Source organism: Pterocles gutturalis, unplaced genomic scaffold, assembly GCF_000699245.1.
Source record: "Pterocles gutturalis isolate BGI_N339 unplaced genomic scaffold, ASM69924v1 scaffold37525, whole genome shotgun sequence".
In the NCBI taxonomy this organism is placed as follows: domain Eukaryota; kingdom Metazoa; phylum Chordata; class Aves; order Pterocliformes; family Pteroclidae; genus Pterocles; species Pterocles gutturalis.
The window spans coordinates 12,667-34,490 of NW_010142102.1; the positions used below are offsets into that span (position 1 = coordinate 12,667).

The 21,824-nt window shown below is 38.2% G+C and overlaps 1 protein-coding gene across 1 annotated transcript; it reads right to left on the minus strand.

Annotated features, from left to right (window-relative positions):
• Positions 1 to 500: 500 nt before the first annotated feature.
• INTS8 (integrator complex subunit 8) lies at positions 501 to 20,582 on the minus strand. Its single transcript, XM_010084264.1, has 25 exons — positions 20,437 to 20,582; positions 19,964 to 20,035; positions 18,763 to 18,814; positions 17,587 to 17,769; positions 16,971 to 17,078; positions 16,094 to 16,249; positions 15,512 to 15,612; positions 13,933 to 14,074; positions 12,038 to 12,108; positions 11,733 to 11,908; positions 11,166 to 11,299; positions 10,440 to 10,550; positions 9,548 to 9,749; positions 8,899 to 9,020; positions 7,698 to 7,882; positions 6,203 to 6,236; positions 5,486 to 5,542; positions 5,342 to 5,403; positions 4,265 to 4,383; positions 2,343 to 2,446; positions 2,093 to 2,143; positions 1,355 to 1,428; positions 1,210 to 1,274; positions 1,063 to 1,106; positions 501 to 781 (listed from the first exon to the last, which is right to left on the minus strand). The coding sequence occupies exons 1-25, from the start codon at positions 20,553 to 20,555 to the stop codon at positions 665 to 667; spliced, it is 2,661 nt and encodes an 886-aa protein (XP_010082566.1). The 5' UTR covers positions 20,556 to 20,582; the 3' UTR covers positions 501 to 664.
• Positions 20,583 to 21,824: the final 1,242 nt, after the last annotated feature.

Here is a 21,824-nt window from a genome sequence, read left to right on the forward strand (position 1 = left end):
TAACTGTAACTGGAAGAAGTAGAGTCCTTGAAGGAAGGGGTCCTATTTTATACACCCCAGGCACCCCCTTCCAACAAGAACGAACATAACAAAAACTGGAGAGGGTATGGAAAAATGTGAGCTGCTGGTACTCTACAACCACTCATGTGGAACAGTATTTTAAACTAACTGTGGAGCTGTATTTTATCAGTGTTTATGAACAGCATTAACTACTGCATTTTCCTTGGAATATTCACTACCTCTGCCTATGAGGTGCTTCACTTCTGTGATGAAGGGACAGTACAGGGAAAGATGGGTATCGGTCCTCCTCCCTCTTTCAAGGTGCTCCTATACGTGCCCTACATCCAGGGACAAGGTTTACATGACATTGAACAATCCACAAAGCTGCACTAGAGCATCCAGTGCCATCCACCTTACACTCATGCTCTTAGCAAACTTGAATTCATGTCTTCTTCAAACAAGTCAGTGTGAACTAGCTAAAGTTGCTTCCTGCCTTCTGTACAGTTTGTAAAAATAAGGGGTTTATTATAAGATTTCATCTATTTCTAAAAAGAAAGATACTAGACTGTAAATGTTGTATAAAAATTTAAATGAATTTAAAAAATAAAGCCTTAACAAATTTTTTTCACTTCTACACATTTTATAATAGTCTTCCACCATTCGCCTAGAAGTAAAGTTTTGCCATTGCTTGGAGAAACTTCTTCTTTCTTCTCTGCGCAGCAAGCTGTAGGACTTCCTCAGGATTGCTGGCGTTCAGCTCTGTCTGGCCAATGGCTTTTATCTTAAAACAAAAGAGGAGATGGCACTAGCAACAGTTGTTCTAGTAAAGCTGTTTTATTACAGGCATTGTCAGCACTAGTTCAATGGGTGATTTATGTCTGTAACATCTACGCCACCCCACCCATAAACCATCCCCATACAACATCACCATCCAGACTTTATTAAGAATTATGCAAAAAAATTAAAACTGGAAGTGGCGACTCTTTTCAATGAGGATCAGCAGAGGGTTTCAAAGACACACTAAGGAAATCCCACACCTCCAAGCACCCAGTGTTCACTTACTGCTATCTGCCGCTTGTCTGTTTCACCTCTTTTGTGGTGGAGATCTGAGGGCAAGTCAAGAAAAGACACTTGGGTAGGAAACAGACTTTTTCCAGCCACAGACATCCAGTACAGGCTTTCTGTAGTGGTAGTGCAGTGAAAGGATACATGTCAAATACTCCAAAATTGTGACATCCCAGATGTATTCATAGTAAGAATCCATGGCATCGTGACTGAAAGAGAATACAGGTTAGATTATCTGACACAGTCACATATTGTGTATATGTATTTATAAACTTTGTTGTAACATTACCTGTTTTGTTCCTGCAGTGCCTTAAATGCAGTTTTATAGTCTACTTCTCTGAGGAACTGGCACAAAATCGCTACCTGTAAGGAAGGACTTGCAGGTGATTTTCACAGCCTTAGTTCCCCACAAACTGAAATCTTCCATTGAATACCTCAGTAATCCCACCCCATCTCTAGACCAAGTCAACTGCTTGTTTCTATGGCAAGCAAGTTCTGAGCACCTCGACGTTGAAAGCACAAACAACTCATTCTGAAATATCAACAACAGTAGTAGCTAAAAGGAAGAAAACCTTGCTTCCAGGTTTCTAAATGCATTTAATAGCTCTGAAATCAGAGACTAATACAAGCCTTATTACTTCTTGGAGAATGAACAATCACACCGAACAACCCTGGCTGCAGATGGTTATCATGAAGAACAAGGCCAGGTTCCCAACACCACCCCACAGATACCATACTCTGTCTCAACTCTACCAAAAAAACAAAACCAAACCTAAATCTTAAAAGAAAAACAGGACAAAAAAACCACCCCAGACTATTTTTACTTTTTACATTTCCACATGTATGTTAATTTTTTGTTAATTTGGGTCCTTTTAGTGTCCTAGAAGCAACCAAAAAACCACCTATTCTATTGCAGATTGCATCCATACAAGGTGGATTCAAATTTCCTTTTTAGAAAGTTCTCCCCCTGCTTTTAACTTCAAAATATAAACTCATGTTTTACTTAATGCCATGTTTCACCTCTTACCTGTGTGTGACAGTTGAGTAAAGAGCAGCACTTGATCATTCTTTTTATCACCTACCGAATGGTATAAAACAAAACACAAGCTTTGAAATCCCAGTATTGGAACACAAACAGCACTTTTTTTTTTTTTTTTTTTAATACAAGGGACCAGCTAAATAACTATGTACATTCTTCTAACCCCCCACAACAATTCCTGGGTTTTAGGATGCTGACTGAATCCAAAGAGATACATCTAAATCCCATTTCACCTCACCTGGTCTGTGTACACATCTGGTGGTACCATCTTATTAAAGAAGTCTGAGCATACAGCTCCCGCCTGTAGATAATAGTGAAGGGCTGCTGAATACTGATTTGTTGCTGCAGTAGAGGGAAAAAAAAAAAAAAAGCAAAATAAGGTCTTACAAGTAAACTCAGATCAACTGTTTACAGAATTACTCAGATACATGTATCTCACAGCTGAATTCTACTGGGAAAGTGACTTGCATATCATGGTTTAAGCAGCACAGACAGACAGGAGGTGGTAAAACAGTGATAGACAGAAAACTACACAATCAGGAACACTAGCAACACAGGCCAAGTTCTGCCTTTTGAGAATTACTTTTTACAGTATTTGATCTTAAATCCATCAACCTTAGAGTGGAAAAAAGGTTTGCCCTCATTGAACTTAGCGCACAGGCGGCAGTGAAGGAGTTTAGCTGGTGGGATTTGGAAAGGGCCAGCTGATGCCACCATGCACATCTCGTGGCTCAGCACTGTGTTTACTCCCAGTCCTTAGCCTTCAGGGGCACTGTGGCCAGAGCAGTCTGCTTGTCCACACTGCTTCTCAAACACAGACCTGACACATGCCAGGAGTGCTTCAGCTCTTGCTCTTTCAGGTACCAGCTTCTGAGGCTCCCTACATTAACACCCTCCTTCTGGGATGCTGTTCCACTCTGTACAAGCAGTAAATACTGCCAGTTTATAACCCTGAATCACTCTCCCATACCTAAGGTGACAGCCCTAAACACTGGATTAAGACCCCTCCCCTCACCCCAAGGGTTATAAAGCATCTTCTAGACAAATTTGTCTCCTTTGGAAGCAACACGCTGGGATTTCTGCACTACATCTTACTGTACACCACAGACAGCCTTAAAGTCCTAAGAAAGAGACTTGGAAACATGCACCTTGCCTCCTGCGACAGCCTAAAGCATCAGCAAGTGGGTGGCAGAGACACAGCACGCACCCTGTTTTACTGCCAGAAAAGAACAATCTGTCTTAAATGCTAAATTTCACTGGAGTGGTCTCAACAGATAATTTAAGTGAAGAAACTACTTTTAAGGATGGCTACGGCTGTGTCCTTCTCTAGCACATACACCAGGTAGTACCGCACTTGTCTGGCTATTTTATGAAAGTTCAATCTTCAGCACCTACCTCTCTCCACTCTACTCACACTACGAAGTAAGCCCCAGGAACTGACTCTACACTGGGGAATAATTTAACAAAGTCAAGTATCACGTAGGCTGGGCAGGATTTCCCCAGCCAACCGCTGCCCTGGTACAGTCTGGGTGCATGTCATGGTGCCCAGAATCTGAAATGCTTTATGTTCCAATTCTGCTGGCTGCTGTCAGCTGAGGAGCAAGCGTAAGTACTGGGGAAGTGGCAAGTGAGGACAGAACAACAGGAAGGAGCTTCCCATCACAACCCATTCCAGATTCCCATCACAACCCATTCCAGATCAGGAGTTCGAGCTTTCTCATTTACAAATCCTAGATACTTCCCTAACAGATCCTCTCCACTCTGCTCATCTTCTGTTCCAGTGAAGCTCACCTCCACATTAAAAGCAAGCACTATTCACACAACTTTTAATTCACTTAAGACTCAAAAGTTAGGGGTTTGCATAATTTTACTACTCAAGGACCAACTGCACCCATTAAAAAAGTAAATTATGACTCTTACAGTAAAGCTTCCCTTACCCTCAAAGCAAGTCCGCATGACCATTGAAAAAACTCAGTCTCTGTGGGCTTAGACAACCTCCCAAACAAACTCACCCACACTATTGCATCTGAAGATTTTAAACCAAGGAAAAGAAGCTTAAGTGATGTATAAGTGGAAATAAAAGGAGGGTTATTTCAGGCAATCTCAGAGAAGCAAGGTGCCCCTACACACATGCTAAAAATAGACATTGGTTTCACTTACCAAAATAAATATCTGCCTGAATAATTAACCAGAAGTGGTTGTTTGCGTTGATAGTCAATGCGTAGCTGACTAGCTCTTTTACTGTAACAGCCACAGCTTCAAAGTCCACTGACTGAAGACTAAAGGAAAAAAAAGAAAGAAAAATAATTCCTAAATTATTGTTTTGCTTTTTTTTTTAAATAGGAGTCTGATTTCACATCTAGTTTAAGTCCACAGCATGTTACATTAAGTGTCAAGCAAAAATAACTCCAGGAAAGATTTAGTGTTGACTAAGACTACAGTTGAATTGTTTCAATACAGTAAATCTTTCAGAACAAATACACCCTTCACAGACTTGCACAAAAAGTCAGGACTCTAACTGTGGCTGACACCATAAAAGGGTTCCATGCAAGAATATATGTTATCAGCTTCAAGAACTTTGAAGACAACACCTGAAACCACTACAAACTTATCACAGCATCTGCATAAATGGCCACAGACAGCAATCTCTGGAAACTCACGGAACTAGCTGGGAAAGGAAGGCTGGGAATGGTATGGGACGTTGCTTTGGCAGCCTTTCCCAAAGCTCATGTGGAATCTCAATTTTTAAAAACAAGTTTTTCTCACCCTACTGCTACATTCTGGTAACCTTGAAAACTACATTCTTCTGCTTAACCTTGTAGTAGATGCTGAAGTCTAAATCAGTAACAACGAGACTGTTCAATCAGACCAACTGAAGACATTAATCACATTGAGCATTACATGCCCTCCCTCTCATGAGAGTCCTCTCTCTCAACGTGCACAGGGAATTTAAACTAGTGAGGTTCTAGCCTCATTTCATTGGAGAACTATAGTTCTATCCAGTTAGAATAAATGAATACACACCATATGCCCCTCTGTTTCTTGTACCCACACCTCCATCAGGAACATCAAATTAGGAGCAAACACCTCCAGGCAATCAGACCAATCAGCCCGCAAGCAAAATGGGCACCAGTGATGCCCCTACAGGGCAGAAATCACACTAACACACAGTGACTGGAACCAAACCAGCTATGAAAACATGTATTTTGAAAATCGTATTTTTAATTATTATCTTACTTGGGGATGGATGAGGGCCAGATGGAAATGTGTTCTGCCGCAATGTCATTCACAATATCTTCCTAAGAGAGAAAGGTGGTATGAGACATTACAAAGAGAACCATTTCCAGAAAACCAAGTAAGATGTTTATGGTACATACTAACCCGAACGTTATGAAGCTTGACAAACAAGGACAATATCGTGGTTAAAACCAATGGTTCCTGTAAGAAAAAAAAAATAGTATTCTATTCTCCATAACTCACTTTCTTCCTTAAGTTTTAAAGCTATATACGAATTTCTGACCTCATAGTAATTTCCTATTGAAATAAGGCAATATTTTGTTAAGAATCCTGCAAGACAGTTTCAGTAGGAAGTCTTTAGTTACTTCAGATTTTCCTGAATAACTGCTTGAATACAAACTCTACTTAGGCTTTACACATCTTCATGTTGTTTCTGTGGCTACTGTCCAGTCTAGACTTAATCTAGGTACATTACAACTTTCTATGCATTTACAAACCCACAAGGTATAAAACAATTTCCCTTCTTCTTACTTCTGCTGCTTAGTAGCAGCTTCCTTCTCCCTCCAAAAGGAACGCTTTGCTTGGCAATAGATGGAATAAAATGAACTTCATGATAGCTGGAATAAAATATACTCCTATTGTTAACAGATCTCCACTGTCAGAATTCAGGATTTTTTTTATTATTTTTTTTTTACAAGCTATTCCACACAGCTGTATGGCAGGTATAGCAAATTCAGAAGTTCTTTATCCACACACAACACCTCTATAGCTATCAGATTTTCTAAATTTAACAAGAAAGGTCCAGAAAAATACTACACCAATTCTGGTTGCAAACACATTCTCAGGATCACTATAACTTACCCGAAGCTTCTTGATGAAGGACAGCAATTCACTCCTAAATTAGGGACACAAATATGCATGTAAGTAATTGTCCATAACAAAGAAGATATGCAAACTTAATATCCTGGAAATGAGAGTCAGTAAAGGAAATTCTCCACCCACCATAACACTCCTTCACCTATACGTTTACAAATGCAGGGTACATAAGTGAAAACGCTTAAGCAAGTCATTCACTTTTAATACAGTCACCAGCAAGCTTTACTTTTACATTTAAACCAGTTAAATAAGAGGCATCTGTTATTCCATCAAGCTATAAAATGCATGAAAATCACTTTTTAGTAAGTCAACCATTGAATCTAGGCGATTAAACTGTAATTCTCCAAGCTGGGATTGCAACAGTGACCTACGGGCTTACAGAACAGGGTGCACTGTGATCGTTTATAATGTACATTGATTTCCTTGTCATTCCACATCAGAAATTGTCACCGTAAGACAATTCAGACAAGCACAGCCTGTTTGGAAAAGGTGTCACTGCTTTTCCATAACAACAACAGGGTCACTGCCCTTTACTGTTTGCATCAGAGGGGTCATAAAAGGCTCAGTATCCTAGAGCACACCTGTACTCCTTGCGAGAGTATACACCTGGAACCTACACCAAGCACGTACCCTCCTCCACCCATCCCACAGCAGCCTGAGCAAAACCAGCTGGCCTTGAGGCACACATTAACCTTTGTTGCCTCAAGAAAGGCAAAGACACAGTCTATAGTTTGACAGGGGCACCTTTTCCAAGTTTTTAACATGGAAAGCTGTTGAATATAATCATACATTCCAGCATTTACCACAATAGCCAACTTATAATCAGGCTTGGACTTCAGAACAGGCTGAAAACGGGTACTGAGTGGACAAATCAGAGAGTTCTGAAACAATCATCAATTGGTTAAGGCTAAGGCTGGCAGAGGTTAGGTAACTGACAGTGAAATCACTCCAGTCAACATGTTCTTCCTTTCCCTCTCCCCAGGGGCTCAGCTGAACTAAAATTTAATTTCAAGACTGAGTAACATCTAGCTTTAGATTCAGAAACCTAAAGCTAAGTGTAGACACCTGTGCTGCGAGCTAGGTGTTTAATACAGTTATAACGGTAGTTAACTGACAGTGTCGATGGAGTCTGCAGAGCAATTCTGTTTGATGTAAAGCAGACACCCCCAGGTGGTTAGCTAAACTGCCCTCTAGATGCCAGTGACTTTATTGGAAGCTCCACACTGATTACAATGGGAGCACAGGCATATGTGCCTTGCTGTCTGTACGTTGACCTGAATCGCACACTCTTCTCTCCCTGAACAGGAAAGTCAACACATCACTGAAATACCCAACGCCACCAGTGAGCAGATTGCTCCCTCAGTAGAGACTTTAAGCTGCTGCCACCACTTCAACAGTGGAATCCAGACAATTTTTGAAGCGAACACAGGATCAAATATACAATTCAAACAATCTTTAAAAATAATTTAAGAAAACACACCTGTACATAATGCCTAGTGTAGACTCCCTGTGCTTTATCAAGCTCACTCTGCCATCATTCCCCCGTTTGTGCTGGTTGGATACACTGCAGATTTGTACAACGACTTCCCAAAGGTCTTTAGCTGTCCGTCTACTTTCTTTGGGACCTGGAAGCTCCTTGCATGTAGCAGCCAGCAACTGTCCCAGCTACACAAAGCAAGAGAAAAAATACAGTAACTACAGCTTATCTGAATATTTACTACAGCAAAGGAATTATCGGCATTTAAAATGGCTAAGCAAGTGATTTTAAGTTACAAACTACAAAGCAATGTGACTAAACTTGTCAGCAGAGGAAACTGATGAGGAACCTAGAAGACAGGAATTAAACAGAAGATTTTTTCCTTTTTTAGTTTCCCTAGGGCATATTTCATTACTACAGGTTCCAGAAAGAAACCTTTACACTATACTTACATATATTTGGCTCCCTAGAACTCCCTTAACTTTCATATAATAATTAATCTGAACTGAAACTGGCACCCTCTGCTACACAGAAAAAGTTGAACCTTCAAAATGAAAATTAGGAAATACCACAGGTAAGCAGAGCAGGCCAGAAATTAATCTGTCCTGCAATATGATCTGCATTCAGCTTCACTGCCTGACTTTGAAGTAGAAACATTACTGTAAAACAATTTTAAAAGTCAAGTTTCAAAGAAGGCAGTGCTTGAATGTCTCTAGAAATTCAGCACTGGTGTTAAGTCCAAAAATGGAACCATTACAGCAAATTTGGAAAAGAAGTGTCTTAAGAACAGAAAAACAACCAGACATGAAGCCTGAGATCTGTACACTTCTCCTACCTCCTACATGCATCTAGGCTGAGTTGCAGCTGAGAGGAGAATCCTTTATGGAAGTGCTACAGGGTCTCAATCAGCTTATGGATCATATTCACACATGTCCGATGCTTATGGAACCAACCTCAGTTGTCAGCCAACAAGGGCTAAGATGCAGTTTGTTTCATCTGCTCTTGCAGCACAGCCTCCATGTCTTTTGTCAACCGTCAAATACACTTATGGCTTAGCTCTGCTGTCTTCTATACCAGACTTAATTCATTACAGTCCCAAATCTTGAACCTCTTAGAAGGGTACATGCTTTTAAAAGTACAAAAGACTTGAACAGGAAAAAGTCAATTGCAGTCTGAAAAGGCTTTGAGACTGAGCACTCATTACCTTCACATAAGGATTAGTCTGAACCAGAGGTAATGGAACTTGCATGGTCAAATACTCATTCTCACGCCAGTTTAACAGGAAGGCAACACATTCTTCAGCTATAACTTGTCGAAGAGGAATATCTGGAAGAAAGGGGGTTCTTCACTTTACTCTTTTTTTTTGAGAAAACACAGTATTATATGAAAACAAACAAAACCCATTCCCTCTAATTACCCATGTTCCATATCTATCACAGAAAAAACACGACACTTACCCCTGCAGGAGACTTCAGCTCTGAAAATCAGGAGCAACAGCTTCCTCCAACCACAACAGTACTATGTTACTCCCTCAAATGCGAAACCACATGGACTGCTTTAACAACTAGCAAAAGTTTTCAGGTAAAAATACAGATATATTTATCCTGTTCAATTCCTTTAAGTGGCACTAAACAGAAACTGTCAGTGTTTAGCAGTATGTAGGCATCATGATGTTGCTGTTCTCATTTCCTTCTAAAAACTAACCAAGCTTCTAAAGACTCACTAAACCCTCACTACAGTTCTTCCAATTACACACCGAAATGGTAGATCTACGATATAAAGTTGTGGGTTTTTTTCCTTTCTCTCAAGCTTTGTGCTTTACTGCATCCAAGGGAAGACAGCAACGTACTTACCAGGTACTCTCATTTCCAAATATCCTCGCACTCTGCTTATGAGATCAGAAGGAGGACGTTCTCCAGAAACACCAGGTCCAGCTTCATGAGTGTAAATGTCCAAAAGCAGCATCTCATTCAGCATGACTTGACGGAGTTTTGGAGAAAACTCGGTCACGAGCTCCAAGCAAGCAGCAAAAAGCTGTTTTGCATGGACAAAATCCTGCAATAGAGAGGTTCCTGCAATTAATGGTTCCTAATGGATTCGCAAAGGAAAAGACTAAGAGTCAAAGTGCTGTTCAGCTCTAGCCTTGCTGAACCCGCCTCAGCATCTGTTATCATTAGTGTTGCACCAGCATCTCACAATTATAATTTACATTTTTGAGTCCTTTGGACTTGCTATTAAGCTTAGCAGGTCCAACAGTTCCAGATTTTTCAAACAAAACAAGAAGTTTAAGCAAAAACATACCAGTAACTACTGGTATATTAAGTACTTCAGTTTTACTTTGTAGTTTAGCAAACTACAGTATCATCAATTACAAGGTAAATAAAACAGCACTCCAATAAATTCCTTGTGTAAAACAGCCAAAAGAACAGCACTTCATATCAGTAAGTCAAATCACTGCTGGCTTTAGATGCAACACGATTTAGTACATCATAGTCAAAACTTCATATGAATGATATTATCTCCAGGCCCAACTCACTGGAAAGCCAATATTCTTGCTCTACTTGATGGGACTTTGTAAGACAGAAAGAGTTAACCATTGTATAATACACAGAGATTGTTACTACATCTCCCTCACCTCCCAATTATTCAGTTTTTTTTCCTCAAAAAGAGCTTTCCATACTTTCAGTGTTGTTAAAATTCAATTGTCCAAGCTAACTCACCAGTAACTTCACATGGCTTGCTTACCTTAATTGCACAGCAGTGTAATCCCTTCGCCATAAGGATGTAGACCAAATCCCTAGTCAGATTGTCTTTGATTCCTAAAATAACATTGCCGTAAACATTTGGTACTTCCCACTGGGAGAGAAATACATGGGACATTTGCACAGAAACAGGTTTTAGAATTCACGTCACTGCTTAAAACATTAAAAACAAAAATAAAATATTGGAAATGATCGAAATCTAAGTGCCAACTCTCTCACTTTTGCACCAAATCAGAAGTAATCTATTGTGTATATAGTACTATAATAAAAATGGCTATCTACCTTACACTGTTCATACTGTGAATATGCAATAATTGGGAGAGGAAAAAAAAAAGCCTTTCTTAACAAAAAAAAAAAAATTCTCTCCTGCTCCCAGCTTTTAATGACAGGAATTTAAACTAAAATGATATTGCTAACTAGTGAGAACACTGGAAATAAAAGCTACAGAAATTCATTTTCTCACAAGGAAAGCTTGTGATATGGCCAGTAATTCCTTAAAACAAAGGTTATACATTTTGTTCTAATACTTTTCATAGAGAATGTGAGTTTAGATATGTATTATCATTCTTAGTAAACCACCATTATGCAGAGAGAGGGGGAAAAAAATAAATCACCTTCAGGATCTATGACAATATGTTTACTGTTTATTGCAGTATGACACCTAAGCAGTCCTTGAATTACACTCTCATAACCATATGAAATAAGTTACCTTATTCGAAACTGTCCAGAATTGGCGTTCTGAAGTCATACCATGCAACTCAATTAAGATCTGGCGAATCCTCCAAGGATCTACCGACAATATGAGCTGATGTTCAAGCTGGCCAATATTGACACTCGCTGAAGCTAGAACAAAAGCAATCAGGTCTCCATCACATTCTTTCTTAATGCAGATCATAGAATGGTTTGGGTTAGGAGGGATCTTAAAGATCATCAAGTTCCAACCCCCCTGCTACAGGCACGGACACCTTCCACTAGCCCAGGGTTGCTCAAAGCCTCATCCAGCCTGGCCTTGAACCCCTCCAGGGATGGGGCATCCACAGCTTCTCTGGGCAACCTGTTCCAGTGTCTCACCACCCTCACAGTAAAAAAATTCTTCCTAATATCTAATCTAGATCTACCCTCTTTCAGCTTAAAACTGTTACAGGATATTCACCTGCTAAAAATGGGAAGTATTCTCTCTAAACTTTTTCTGAGAACAGACCTGCACACAGTAACCCCAAGCATGGAAACAGGTAACTGCCTGCATGTGAGTTAATGGAAATGCCATGAAAACTACCTGGAATATCATAAAAAGAAGTCACAGGTTTTGTGCACAGGTTTATTCGAGAAGATCTCTTCCGCATTTGATCAATGAGCAGCTTCCGTTCATCATCTTTCAGCAGTTTCATGAACAGCTCATGAGATGAAATCATGAAGACAAGCTGAAGATCTTCCAAACCCAAACACAAGTTTCTAAACAAAAAAGTTAATACATAAGCAGGAAGAAGATGCTTATTCTTCCTGTTACAAGTTCTCAAAACATTTCTTGTGCTGTATGATATTGCTTACAAAGTGTAAACTCATGTTGATACAGGTACATACTGGAGAAATCCTGCCATTTTTCTCTTCAGTGCTTCAGAAGCATTTTCCAAGTTTATTGATCTTGAACAAACCTGGGAAAGAAAGCAGTAAATAATTAAGCAGCCCCTTAGAACTCTTAGAAGATTCAGTTACAGACAGTGTTACTGCCCAGTTTTCTGACCCACAACTAGTATCAGGCAGTAACCTTCTCTCTCAAAGGAGGCAACAAAGTGATCTGATAAACACTGTAGCCATCACAGAGATCAGAGTTTTTTTCAACCAGTACACAAGACAGGCTGTTTCAGGCAACTGTTATCTTTCCCCAGACACAATTCATATTCCTTTTTCCTACTCCTCTGATATTTAGTTGTGCTGCTACTGAGTGCCACAGTATCAGTCAGCCTCACAAGATCATTAAGTATATAATAAAGCCCTTTTCCATGAGTTTAAAAATGAACCAACATTTGTAAGGGGATGTCCTAGTTTTGACCCTGGCTGGCAGCCAAACACCACAACAATCACTTGTGGGTTGAGATAAGAACAATTTATTAACTAAACTACAATAATATTGAAAGTAATGATAATGATAATAATAATAGTAATATATACAAATATACAAATTAGTAATACACAGTGATACTTCTCACCAGCCGATGACCAGGGCTTAGCTCATTCCCAGCTAACAATCCCAGAGCAGGAGAGTCCCGAAACCTCAATCCCAGAAGGGAGAAAAGAGCCCGAGAGACCGAAACTACTCTCAGAGAGGGGCAACCCAGAGGGAGACAACCTGGAGCAACAGAGAGCACTTCCAGACAGATCCTCACCTATATACTGGGCATGATGTGCATGATATAGAATAGACTATTTGCCAATTTGGGTCTCAATCCTAAACTTAAGTTCGAATCCTAGGCTAGTAACTGGGGCCCTGCTCCCTTCCAGCTTCTCCTGGACCTGCAGACACTGGCACAGCAGAGAAGCTGAAAAGTCCTTGGCTTTCCTATAATTATAAACATCAGTATGTTATCAGCCCTCTCCTCAGCACAAATCCGAAACAGCCTCACCCTAGCTACTATGCAGAGAGTTAACTCTGTCCCAGATGAAACCAGGACAGTGCAAAAATATAAGACTCACTAAGACTAGCATAACCAAAAAAACCCCAGCAAAACAAATCACTAGTTGAAAGATAACTAGATAGTTGAATTTAATTGCCAGCTTGCAAGAAATAATTTTTTTTTAAGAAATATGTTCAAGTCCTAATAAGAGCAGTTGATGGAACAGCTTTTACTTGCTCTGAAGTACAGAGTACCATTAGTCAATTTTTGCTACACGCTTCAAGAGACAAGCAAAAGACAAGAATATAAGAAAATAACAGCAAAGCAACAAAAGGAGTAAGTTTAGTTTGAGCAGTAACAGTTTACTAAAACTCTTCACTGAGGGCAACACCGTAAGTCTCACATATTCAGTAACTCAGGATCTTTTCATGGCATGTCAACCTTTACAAAAAAAGCTGTTAAGGGAAAGCAGTCCTCTTCAACAGATATTTCTTTTTCTACTCTCTCCCTCCGTCTTGGAGAATATCTTTGTTCCTTGAAAAGAAACATTCAGCAATATCTCTAAATAATTTAATAAGGTCAGGAATCGCAGCAATTTCAAATCTAAGCTGAAGCAACATGTCAACATTTGTTCCTCCTCAACAGATGGAAGCAGAGCTATGAACACAGATGCAAGATGGATTACAGATTATAATTGTACTACTAACTGCAAAGAAGTTGAATAAAGTTTGCGAAGTTACCTTACAAAGTATTCTTCTCTGCTTCAGAAAATGGAGCATTACTTGCAAAAGTAATTCAGTTATATGGGAGAAGAGACATCTCACTAAATACCAGTTCCCCTTTTAACTTCAGATAATTTCTTACCTCAAGGAGGAAGTCTATTTTCTCTTTGCTGGGTTTCAGGAACAGTTGACAAAACTGAATATCAATTGTTCGACCCTGCAATACATCACAGACTGTGTTGCACACGCAGACTTTGAAACAAACTTCATCCAGAGCATCATTCCTGCATGAACACAAAACTGAAGATCACAGAACTTCTCCGACAAACACAGAGCTGGTATCACAGCAAACCTACAGGTGTCAGATCCCAAGAAAAGTTTGGAGCATATGCCTCTACCCAAGACTGCACTCTGAAAAACTTCACTGATGATCTACTTAAGTTTACTCAGGACCTCACCGTTTTTAAAAGAAAATTCCCTCCCTGCCCACAGCTCTGTCTCACATGCAAACTTCATTATTGCTTCACCCTGAGTACCACTGGAACTCCAACTAGAGTTGCACCAGAGCAACTGACACAAAGGTGCATTGCTTCTAGGCAAGCGCATCCCAAGCGTGGCTGACAGCCAAAAAGACTTCAGGAGTATTTATATACCTCAGAATACACAATCATCAGACAAAAATCAGAACAATTAACTAGAACGCATGGCATCTTTCTCTGTGTGCCTTAACTAGATTGCAAAGTCATGCTCCTCCATCCTTCTCTGTGTAGTGCTCATCACTGAAGGCGCTCCTCATCAGCCATATCAGATACTAAAACATCCCCACGCAGTGCTAAGGTACAGCCTCTAAGATCCGTTTTTAAGAGATGCTTGACTCCTCTCTGGCTGAAGTGAAAGCTGAATTCAGTAACTACTAAGCTCTTACACAAGAGGCTGTCACCATCAATACTTCTTTTTCCTCACACATATCTGTAAAACTGAACCTCTCACTTCAGTGAAATACTTGTAGACACCTTCCCTTCAGAGAATTATCATCATGATTATACAGATACCTTCCACGTAGCCCTAATTCAAGTGTCTAACCTCCACAGAAGGTTGAATTTTTGATGCGTCCATGTGCTCAGCATTTCTCAGTTGGGAGCCATCCACAAGCTGTCCTTGTAAGGTGCCTAATTCTCTCTATTTATTACAATTTTTTTCTTTTTATAAACGTACCATACTAATCCTTCAGCCCTGGGCTAGTTCAGCAGTGCACAAGGCTCCTCACTACAGACAGCTATACTGCTCAATGTTCCCAAGGAAGTACACATCTCCTACAATATTACTGCTTAGTACGGGTTAGTCTGACAGCTTTGACTTCAGGTTTTAGAAGACCTCTAAAGATGCATTAATTACAATTAGTGTATAACCTAGTTATAAATTGCGTGTATGTGTGTGTATGTATATATATATATAGGTACACATACATATATACGATCAATTATAACTCTTATAACTTACTGTATTTTTTTATTTATGTAAGTGTTAATACTAATCAAATTTTCCCCATATATAGCCACAGTGAAATACACCAGAGCATAGCTCCTTAGTTAGAAGACATAGTTCGGACTATTGCTAACAGAAATAAGGGGTGACATTTCCTGAGTGTAAGTAATTTGTTAGAAGATTCTGTATACTTTCCATTTCATCATCATTGAACAGAACATAATTTCATGTCTCACCCTTGTTGAGCTTTTTGGAAGAGCTCTCTCAGCACGGATTGCCTGAACTGAACAGGTAAACTGAGGGTCAGATTATCTTCAAGGAATATCTTCACTAAGTCCTATAACACAAACACAGTTGAAATAGTCAATGGATAATGCAAAAGATACAACGTAGTTTTTTATCTGGTAAAAATTACCAAACTAACAGAAGCTGCTTGCACCCATATGTAATACTAAAATTCATTAAACACCCAGAAAGGGACCAAACAACAAAAAAGTTCTCTAGCATCAGAGAATCAAAGGAAAAAAACCAAACATGCACATCTCAGCAGCAACATTCCTTGAAACCCAAAGAATTAAATTCTACCTGAAAATTCCATACATCAGCTAGTAGGAATTGTTTATGTTGTATGGAACCCAAGATATTTTAATCTAATATGTATCAGATTATGTTATATTCCTATATATGTGTGTTCTAAAACAGTATGTTAATGATTAACTGGAACACTTAAATTTATTCAAATCCCTATCAGTTCAGGTAGAATCATCACATGAAATGATAAATATATATATATATATTTATTTATTTAAGCACCCTACCTGATAGTTGCCAGATCTCATACAGCTGTGGATTTGACTATAAGGAGTTGCCTGTTGAGATGCATCATCAGAAGATGAGGTAAGAACTCCACAAGCTTGACAGTACCCAGCTAACCGTTCTTCATCGATGGTAAAATGAAGCGACGATGAACCATTCTGAAAAGTGTTAACCAAATCTTAGTGGCCAAAGTGTTATGAAATATAACTTTAATTTGGAAAAGCAAACAGACACTCACAATTTCCCCAAGTAACAGCAAAACAACAAAAGAATGTTTGTTTACACACTTCTTGTTTAATAGCATACTTTTATAGGTGCTCTTTACAGCTTAGACCATGTTTTGTCTATTTAAATAAAAATACAAGTTTTGCAGTTTGGGGAATATAACTATGAAGCAAAATAAAGGAGGAGGCATACCTTAGTTGCAAATTAAAACTTTGTATTTTTTAAAAGGTCAGAACATAGACAATCTGCTTTCCAAGGGAAAGTTAGATAAAAAAAGACTAGGAAGTGCTGTATGGTTACCTTCCTCAAAAACACATCACCACAATCGAAACACGACAGTAGACACAGGATGTACTATTCAGTTGAGTTATATTAGCACTGGAGATGTTATTTTTGCATTTCTTGCAGCAATACAATTTGTGTAAGAGAATATTCATTACAAAATGTAGAACAAAGTGGCAATATATTGCAGCCAATTAATATAATTTCAAACAAGGCACAATGTGAAAAAACAAAAATTGCTGTCAAAATCCCATGAAGTTTCTTTAAAAACCATGTGTACCATTAACAGTTATTAAATTGCTAAAGAACTCAGCAATAATTTAGACAAGCTTTTTAGAAGAGCTCAACACATGCTAATAAAACACTCACTACCTTTGCAATCAACTCCTTTGTTTTGAAAAACTTTTCTTTAGCATTTTCATGAACAGCTGCATTTGTAGCTCCTTGTTGAAAATAGATTGCACCCAAATCATAGCAAACCTGTGAAGAGCATTGATATAAAATACATTATCTTGGAAATTTAGATAACATTTTAAGTCAAGTTCAAGTATTTCAGCTCAAACCTCACATTCACTTTAAACTATTCCTAGTTTTATTTAATGTACTGACATACATCGCATACACCTTTCCCCACATACTTCAATTGTCCTCTTTAAACTACGATCTCAGTATGACTAATTCTGCACAAGCATTACAAAGTTATAGAATGATTTCCACATAATCATTAAGAACAAGGCAATAAGCTGTCCTTGCCATATAATGGTTTACTCTGGGTGGGGAGAGTGAAGGTTTGGGGGGAAACAATATTTACAGTGTTGAAAAAAGTTCTAATAATGTAAAAATGAAGTCAATAGGATCTCATGGCATTAAAAAAGACCATAGGAAATATTAATAGAAAAATACTGCAATTTATCTCAAAAATACTACTTAACACTTTGTGTAAAGAAATAGATATAAACTGAGAGCTTTAGTACAGAATGTAAGGTACCTGGCACTGTATCTCCTCTGCACTGATTTTCAGTCCAGCTGTAGAACTCTCTGTTTCTCCATTCACCATACCAGGCTCCATGGCTAATAAATCCAGAGTTCTTATAGTGTGGACATAAAGATCTTTGTTTAATTTAAGCGCTCCTTCTAGGACCAGGATGGAATCAGCAGCCTGCTCTTTCAACTGCATTGGAAAAAATAACCTTTTGGTTTTGCGTTTAGCTCTGGGTTTAAATTAAGAATAGAAATGTAACAGTACAGTAAAAAGATAGTAAAAAGAAAATGTCCTTATACACCTGTCTTATCGCTAGGTAGAATCTGCTCCTGTATTTCCTGTACAATAAGAAATTTGTGACTTCTGTTTCAGTTTCAGGTACTCAGAGAAACAGGATCAAACCCTCACTTCCACTTGAAACAAAACGTTTTTCTCTGTTTCACCTACACCTTTTCGTCCCTTTTTTGAGAATTAAGTTATGCAACAGTCAGACTGTAAATTTTGAGTTATTCACAGCCGAAACAAAAGCAGCTTCTATGTGAATAGCAAGATTTTTTTCAAAAAATTTGATGAATCGGTAAAACAGTTAAATCTCATTAATGCTCACCTATTTGAAAAACAAAAATATTGGAAATGGATAACACAACTTCTTTAACTGATTCCAAGTAGTACAAGCGTAGGAAAATGAGCTAGGCTACATAAGTAGGTTTGCTTTCCTCTTTCTTGCCTCTCTCAAAGAGAAACACTTCAGGCACAACTAACATTCTGTTGAAAGCTGGATACAGAAAACACTTAGTTACTAGATGCTTTAAAAAAAAAAAAAAACCACAACATTTTAAGTGTTGAATTTTCCTGCCATATGATTTTGCAGCTCAGGCATGGTATTGTCTTAATTACTAACCACACACTGATTTTTTAGAGGTTTGCTTAATTCATATGGCTCCAGGGACCAGCTGATGAAAGAATACTTCAGCCACACAAAACACATTCCATACTACGTGCAGTGCAGAGATAACACTTTCCAAAACACACAGTGGAACTGCAGCAAATACTAAAAGTGACAAATACAGTAGAAATGTACTGAATCCAACAAAACTGTGATGCAATTGTTCATTTCTTGTCCATTTCTATTTCCATGTAAATTCCAGAAAAAAAAAAAAAATAGGAGAAAAAAAGTCTCACCACTTTCAAAATATTTTCAGTTAGTTCCTTTTCTTGCTGCATCTGGGTCATCCTGGAAAACACAGAACAGAGGTCAAGATCTCAGTTATAAAGCAAACCTGCATGTCATTTTACTTCATGTTCTAGAGCACAACAATTAATTCATAGTAAGATCTGCTTAATTACATCTGAAACATCATTATGCAGGACCACTGTGAAATACAAAATTATAAAACAAAAAGATAGTTTTGGATGAGAATGTGGTTCAATAAAATGGAAGTTACAAAGTTTCTGTTGCTTTTTTTCTTTAAAAATCAATTGTTAACATTAGCAAAACTATCATGTAGAAATCAGCTTCCACAGCCTCAAGGCTCTCGAAGTTTCACTATTCAATTCTTCTCGAGCATGTGTCAGGGCAGAAATGTGTTCATGTGTTTTTGTAAAAATTACAAGTATTTTTAATTTATTTCCCCATACAGATTTTTTTTTTTTTAAATTTAGGATCTGACTCTTGATACATATAGGACAACACAAGATTTCTAGTAAAATGAGTAGTAGTGGTATTTTTAATCAACATACTTAACAGACTGTCTCAAACAAGTATGGCCTAATGCTCAAGTATAAAATTAACACAAAACACATGAGAAGTACCACTTTCATGATACTACCAACTTTATCGGAGAAATTTGTAACACAGAAGTCAATTTCAAGGACAGGCTGTAAGTAAAACCACACAACATCTAGAATGCAAAATGAATACTGACTTTAAATTACAATTTATTGCCTAATGAAGCAAATAAAAATACTTCATTATTTCTCAGGTTATCATACACAATGTGGCAAATTGCCATGATAAAACAACCTTATTAAGCAAGACACTAAGTTAAAACAGGATGCAGGAGATGTACCATGTTTAAACTACAGAATAAGCATTCTGCCTAGGCAAATTGACACCTCCCTTTCTCACGTGATTTTTCTTGCCTCTACAAAGTCCCAGAGATCATAACATATTAAAAGAGTGGAAGGACAGACAAGTACACCTATGTATCAAGCACGTCTGACAGGAAAATAAGAATATACTTGAAATAAATGCAAGTTTTCCATGCTATAACTAGCCATTTTAAGCAACTGTATGTTATTAACATTACTTAATCCAATTAGACATTAAATTTCTGACTACAAAATACACAGGAAGACCAAATGAATAATATCCGTAACTTACACATTTAACTGAGGTGGACCAGGTTTCACTTGCTTTACAGGAAAACTACTTTGAACTATGGTCCTTATGGCCCTACATTGGGAGAAAATCAAGCAAAGAACGGTATTAGCCTCAGAAGTGTAATAAACAGATTACATGCCTCTTTGTAATTTCAGATACATTATACCCTTAGAATACATCCTCTACTCAAGATCACATCTAGTATTTAATAAATGCTCTTATGTCCATAAAAGGCTAAAAGATAGCAAGATTTTTATAAGGTGACAGTTCAAACCACTGCCTTGACTATTTTAGGGAATAAAACCAGCGTAGACTAGCTTTTCTGACTCAGCTCCTCACTGTAACCATTCTACAGATCACAAAATTATTATTATTTTCAGATTCCTTCTCCTTCTATGTACCAGTTTACCGACAGAAGAAAACATTGTTTTGTTCTATCATGATTTTAAGGCTATTGCCTTAAAGTAGCTTACCATCTGTTGTAGAGTAGTATTGCCATTGCAGTGGTTGGGGGTAAGCTGGACAGGTCTACATCCACGTGTTTAGTTCCTGGGGGAACTTTGCTGATACACAGAAGTTCATTCAGTAGCATGTTCAGTACAGGAACAGACAAGCTATTAGAAAAAACAGAGAATCAGATACTTCACATAGTAATACTAGTCTAGTAATGTTTAAATAATATACACTACTATTCAGTACTGTATTATTACTTAACATCCCATATGTTTATTTAGCATCATGAAATGCCCCGTATCAGATGGCATTCTAGATCAGGTATGTAAAACAGTCACAGTATTAGCAGTCTAAACTAAGCCGAAGTGGAAGGTTGCCCTGACAGCTGAACTACTACTGTGCACCACTGTGTTAGTCCACACAGACACATCCCCAGAATAATCCAGTCACCTGGAACAGCAGGTCCCAACTAACAAGAAACTCATTTCAAAGTATTCCTAGATCATACTTCCAGAAGGTAAACAACCACATTTCCATTGCAAATGGAATTTCACTCACGAAAAGGAACCATTTCTCTGTGCTGTTAGGGCTTATCTCCCTTCCTGCAGCATCCACTAGCAAACAGTGAAGTTAAGACCAGGAACTGCAATAGAACATTGTAAACTGTATTACGTAAATAAAATATACATTAGCTGGGACAGAACCTTCCTTGATAAAATGAGAAGGCATGCAGGCTGGACGGCATCACTCCAAGCTTTTCAGGTGTAATTTAACACAACTGAAACACTATTACTAATTTAGACATCATTTGAAATTAGAACTGATCAGCTACTGCCAAAGTACCTTTGATCTTGGGAAAAAACTGCATTCTTTGCAACTAGCATTGAAGGTAACTTTCACAACTAGAGCCAAAATTGCTGTTTAACAAATTTTAGCTCTTTTGCAGTATCAGACTCCAGATCTGCTATCAAGCTATAATTTTAAACTAACAAATGCTGGTTTTACTATGTGAGGTCCAGGAATCTTGTTTTCATTGGCAAGAGTAGAACATCGTTCAACTCTTTATAACAGCAGCAGTTTTAGAAAAAAGCTGGGCTCAAGCTGTAATTTTATTACTTTTTAACTACCATGACCGAACTTTTGGGTATAATCAGTAAAAAATCAAAAGTATGTTTCTTAATTAAAAGTGATCTTAGGCTTCACAAGCTAGCAGAACAAGAACTCTTAACTACTAAATGGAGACGCTAAATTAGTATTTGAAATTACTTCAGATTACTCCTCAAAAACCCCATCACAGATGGACAAAATAATACTATCAAAACACAGAATCAGCCCAATAGTATCATACAGTAGGGCTGATTTTTTTTTAATCAGTATTATAACTGATTCTAAGAAGGTACCAACTGAC

What these genes read in the sequence shown, in the direction of transcription:
- INTS8 (XM_010084264.1), bottom strand. Translation starts at nt 20,555, where the DNA reads ATGCTACTGAATGAACTTCTGTGTATCAGCAAAGTTCCCCCAGGAACT. An exon ending in ATACTACTCTACAACAGATG is followed by an intron (nt 20,036 to 20,436) that starts GTAAGCTACTTT and finishes CTCCCAATGTAG; the next exon opens with GGCCATAAGGACCATAGTTC. An exon ending in TCAGGCAGATATTTATTTTG is followed by an intron (nt 2,447 to 4,264) that starts GTAAGTGAAACC and finishes CCTCTACTGCAG; the next exon opens with CAACAAATCAGTATTCAGCA.